This window comes from Dermacentor andersoni, chromosome 7 (genome assembly GCF_023375885.2).
Source record: "Dermacentor andersoni chromosome 7, qqDerAnde1_hic_scaffold, whole genome shotgun sequence".
NCBI classification, from domain to species: Eukaryota; Metazoa; Arthropoda; class Arachnida; order Ixodida; family Ixodidae; genus Dermacentor; species Dermacentor andersoni.
The window spans coordinates 36,157,543-36,162,557 of NC_092820.1; the positions used below are offsets into that span (position 1 = coordinate 36,157,543).

At 49.8% G+C, this 5,015-nt stretch overlaps 1 protein-coding gene across 1 annotated transcript; it reads right to left on the reverse strand.

Moving 5' to 3' along the window:
- Window positions 1-1,940: 1,940 nt before the first annotated feature.
- LOC126535405 (uncharacterized) lies at window positions 1,941-3,738 on the reverse strand. The gene is made up of 2 exons (XM_050182287.2): window positions 2,941-3,738; window positions 1,941-2,126 (listed from the first exon to the last, which is right to left on the reverse strand). Exons 1-2 carry the CDS (start codon window positions 3,736-3,738, stop codon window positions 1,941-1,943), a joined length of 984 nt encoding a protein of 327 aa, XP_050038244.1.
- Between the last annotated feature and the right edge of the window lie 1,277 nt (window positions 3,739-5,015).

Below are 5,015 nucleotides of genomic sequence, written 5' to 3' on the forward strand. Positions count from 1 at the left end.
GGTGCACCATAGCAATAAAATACTTTATGCAAAATCTGAATAACTTCGCGTGCCGAGGTTGAAGGGACGGCTCCTGGAGCAATAAAGCGAGTTGCAAAATCAATCACGTTCAGTATGTACCGTGATGAGTTGCTGGGAAGCATAGTTATGTGGTCGATAGCGATGCTCGAGAATGGAACATCTGAAGTTGGCATTTTCCCAAGAAAACCAACACTCCTTGAGGTTGGACGGTTATACTGCTGGCAGCATTGGCAGGATGACACGTAGCTCTTGACTGCCTTTTCCATATCTGGCCAGCAGTAGTGGTCTTGCACTTTGTGTAAAGTCCGCTTGACGTCGAAGTGACCTGCACCATCATGTAGTGCCTGGAGAATGGCGGGACGCAATGACGATGGCGTTACAACAGCATATGTTCCTGAAGGTGTCCGATGGTATAGCACATTGTCGATTAGGTTGAACTCGGCCCGGGCATCTCCATTAGCAAGGCTTTGAAGAATTGCACTGCATTCGGGGTCTTTTTCTTGAGCGGCAACCAGCGCTTGAGCGGAGTGTGTGACTGCACACGAAAGTCTAGACAAATGGTCAGCTACAACATTCTGCCGGCCAGGCAAATGTCTGACCGAGAAGTCAAATTCAACCAAGTCCATGAGCATGGAAGTAAATCTGCGAGATGGTTTCACACACTTCGTCAAACAAGCAACCGTCCAGTTATCTGTAACTAGGACGAACTTGATTCCGATTAGATACTGACGAAATTTCACTGTTAGTGCCCAATGTACTACAATGCCTTCCCACACGTTGCTGTGAAGCTTGCGTTCGTCTAGCGTCAGGGATTGGCTAGCATAGGCAACACGTTCTTTGCCATCCTGAAATTGTGACAACACTGCTCCTATGGCTTCACCTGAAGCACCAGTGGTTACTGTTGTTGCTGCATATTGATTGAAATGAGCAAGTAGTGGTGGCTCTCTAAGGAATGAGCGAATAGTCTGGAAGGCAGTTTCGCATTCTGGGGACCACAGAAATGTGGACGACTTGACAAGGACTTGAAGAGGGGCTACCACTTTCGCGAAGCCCTTGATCAATCGGCGGTAAAAGCTGGCTGTCTGTATCCAGGAAAGGACTTCCTCTTGGTTTCGGGGAGTTGCGATACGGTACATGGCAGCTGCTCTTTCTGGATCCGCGCGATGGCCTTCGCTTGAAATGATGAAGCCAAGAAATTTGATGCAAGCGAGACCGAATGAACATTTCTCAAGTGAGGCCTTAAGTCCACTGGTATACAGCAACTGGAGGGCCTCTTCCATCAAGTCTGCAAATGTGGCGAATGACTCTGCATAGATAAGGATATCATCGAGATATACTCGTATGCCGCATTTATCCGGGCGAGGCTGAAGGTCTTGGAATACCAGGCGCATGGCTCGCTGAAATATGGACGGCGCATTCTTTAATCCGAATGGCATTCGGGCCCACATGTAAGTTCCGTGGTGGATGATGAATGCGGTTTTCTCATAGTCCTGGGGTCTCAGGCTGACTTGCCAGTAGGCACACTTAATGTCCATTGTGGCGAAGTAGGCGCAGCCAGCGATGTCCTGAATGATGTCATCCACCAGAGGTAGGGGGTGCACAACCTTGATCGTACGTTCATTAAGTGGAACGTAATTCACACACAAGCGTTTCTTTCCACTGCGAGACACCACAACGACTGGGAATGCCCACGGGCCAGATGCAGGGAGGATGATATTTTGAGCAAGCTTTTTAATTTGCCTTTCGAGGAATTGCCTGTCTTCTAGCGTATATCTGTAAGGGCTGCGGCTGTACGGCACAGTATTGGGCAACAAATCAATGCGATGTTGAGTGTCGGTAAAATGACCAATGTCATCTTCATGGTGAGAAAAGACTGCATTGTTCTTGGCCAGTGTGTCAGCAATGACACAGACTGCTGTTCAGAGGAGAGCTGGCCGCCTAGGCTGGGTGGTGGAAGTTCGGGGTGATTGGTCACAGGCACCGTAGTGCAGACTTGTAGTGCGGTAGTGCTGCTGTCCAGTGGCACTGTCTTCGCCGCCAAACTTGCCAGGGAGGCTCTTCTGGCGAATGTAAGGGTTCTCGTTGTAGGCAGGCTTGTGATGTTGCTTATGCCGGCGCAAAAAGTTTTGAGCGGGCTAAAATGACGGCATTGGCCATTCGCGGGACCAGACGCTGAGTGGCTAGAAGCGTTACACCCGTGGCTGGATGTTGTAGCTGAGTGGGCTCTGGTGGCTGAAAGATCAAGCGGGCTCGCGCTGCCAAAAACCAGTATTCACCCAGAATAAGGGGTAGGACGTTGTTCTCCAAAACTGCTGCCTCAACCACACCAGTGATAGGGCCAATAGTTATCTTAAGGAGGGCGGACCCAACTGGTAGCGCTGTACCACCTCCAACGACGGCAAGAGGGAAATTAGTCCATGGCAAGATCATTGCGGAAGGTAGGATGGCTTTAGAAATCAATGTCACGTTCGAGCCACAGTCCGGATATGCTTCGTGTTCTCCGACTCCTGCAATGGCCGCCGTGAAAAATGGACATTGATGTTGGGAGCCTTCAAGTTTTTCAGGCATACTGTGAAAAGCCCGTGGCTGTTGGGCATCAGGGATGGTTGACGGTGGTGCCCTGTTACTACGCGAGGGACATGCCGACGCCAAATGCCCTAACTCTTTGCACTTGTAACAGGTTGCTTGTGCGATGTCTTGGCCGCTCCGGAATGCTGGAGCCCCATACTGTGCAGAAATGGCTTTGTATCTTCGTTCCTGTTGTTCCTTGGGCAACTCGGAAATGCGCTGTCTTGGCTGTGCTGTTGTAGCTGTTGGCGGAGCTGGTGGCTGGAAGTTATATTGCTGACGTCCTGAATTGCCACTTTGAGATGAACGAGGGGGTGGCGTCTGTGGAAGCAGCGGTTGCTTTACGCTTGCCCTGTCATAGGCACGTTGAGTGCACTTGTCCAGGCTTGTGCACGTGGACATGAAGTCACGCACTGTTAACGGCCTATTAGCCGCGATGGCCGCAATGACATGTGGTTCCTGAAGACCTCGTAGTAGGTAATCAATCTTCTGGGCGTCGGCAAGGGTGACGGCGCAGCTTTCAACCACACGCAGCTTTGCGTAAGCGTACTCTTGTAGGCTCTCGCCTGGGCCCTGTCTGCTCTTTATGACGCGTTCCTGCCATTCGATGAGGGCCAGCTCCGATGAAAATGTTTCCTTCAGGGCGGCGCTCCATGTTTCCCAGGTTGAATGGTGATTTCCAAAAGCGAGATGCGAATTACGAGCTGTGCCTTTCAGTTTACTTGCGGCAATGAGACGAGTGGTGGAGTCGTTCCTAGCGGCAAGCTGCTGTACCCGGCGGACGTCATTGAGCCAGACATTAACATTTTGTGCTGGAGACTGATCAAAGTAAGCAATCGATGACGACAGGTCTGGCAGTGTGGTAACTGTAGTCGAGGGGCGTGGCAGCTGTTGAAACAGAAGTGCCAGACTTTCGAGCGTAGCGGTATCAAGGGTCAAACCTGAGTTGCCGGCGGTACCCGCCCTCTCCACGCTTGACCGTGGCGTTGCCTCACGACGTTGGTGAATGTCGGCTTCGAGGCGCTGAATGAGCTCTTCCTTAGAGCCGGTGCTCTCTAACTCGCGTCGGGCCAATTCATCGCGGATAAGGTCGACTCCGAGCCGCGACATGGTCGTTGAGTCAAGCTCCTCCCAAATAATTCCAGGCATGATGCACCGCAAAGCGAGGTTGGGCGCACGGGAGATAAGGCGAGTGAGCGCTAAGCCAAAGGTTATGCGCGGGATTCAAGTTAGTTCCAGGCTAGTTGTGCACATTCACGGCACTCTTCAGCTGACGGCCGTGCTTTTCTTCTGATGCGGAGTGAACACAGACGAGCGGTAAAATGGCAGAAGTATCTTCACGAATGAGCCTTCGGCGGCGTGAGGGCGCGAGTACAATGACGAATGCGGCTGAAGAGGTGTACTGACCGTCGTTCTTGCGCTGCCATGGCTGAATGGCTTGGCAGAGGTTCGTGGTCGACTGCGCCAGATGTGAGGCTTGGGCTGAGCGCAGGAAGACTCGCATAGTAGGGTAACGGTTTAATGCGGGTTAAGGTTACATTTGACACACCGACTGATCACTGCAGCGGCAACGGCTTGACGGACTCGCCCATCGCGGGCAAACAGCAAAAACAAGCGAGGCTCCCGGAAACGGAAGTAGGACAAGGTAGGTGGCGATGTCGCTGCGGCTACTTGTTGCGCAGGTCACGTTGCGCTATCTGTAACAGCCCACGCCAACTGGGCCAAGCACCATCACGTCACTCACAGCACGTAAACTTCACAATTCAGTTTCAACCGTGAGGCCCTAGCAAAATTTCAAGTTCATGTTTATGTGCAAGCTAATTCGCATTTTTTGTGTACTTGACCACATCTATAGTGACGTTATTACATTCGGTGATGTAGTAATTATGAAACTGTCATATGAATCATCTAATACTATACCTATCAGGTAAAGAGTGAAGCCTGATATAAGAGGAATGCATAAGTCACGCATTATAACAGAAAAGCTAGGCGGAACGGCATAGTACAAGAGCAAAAGGAAATAAATGAAATGAAATCACAATGTAAATTTATCATAATATACAACATCAGAGTAAGCTAGAAAACATATGCTACTGAAAAATAGGGCAGCTTTTATAAAATGGTTTAGAATAATGAATTCAATAACAGCGAAGAATAAAACCACAGCACAAAGCAGTGCCGCAACACACGAAAGCAACATTGGTGCTTCCAGGATCAGTAGAAACAAATACAATACACTTTACATGGTTTACACAAGGAGAGTATTGAAAGAGGAAAAAATGAGCTAAGCAACAAGCGCTATAAACAACACAAGAATGTCAGAATTAATCATTATAGCGCCATTTATCATATAACTGGACTAGTAGACGTTTCTAGTGGAGGCGTAGACACACATGAACCAATGATCATGATTTATTTCAGTATGG

What these genes read in the sequence shown, in the direction of transcription:
- LOC126535405 (XM_050182287.2), bottom strand. Translation starts at nt 3,738, where the DNA reads ATGCCTGGAATTATTTGGGAGGAGCTTGACTCAACGACCATGTCGCGG. An exon ending in CTCAACGTGCCTATGACAGG is followed by an intron (nt 2,127 to 2,940) that starts GCAAGCGTAAAG and finishes CGCCGGCATAAG; the next exon opens with CAACATCACAAGCCTGCCTA.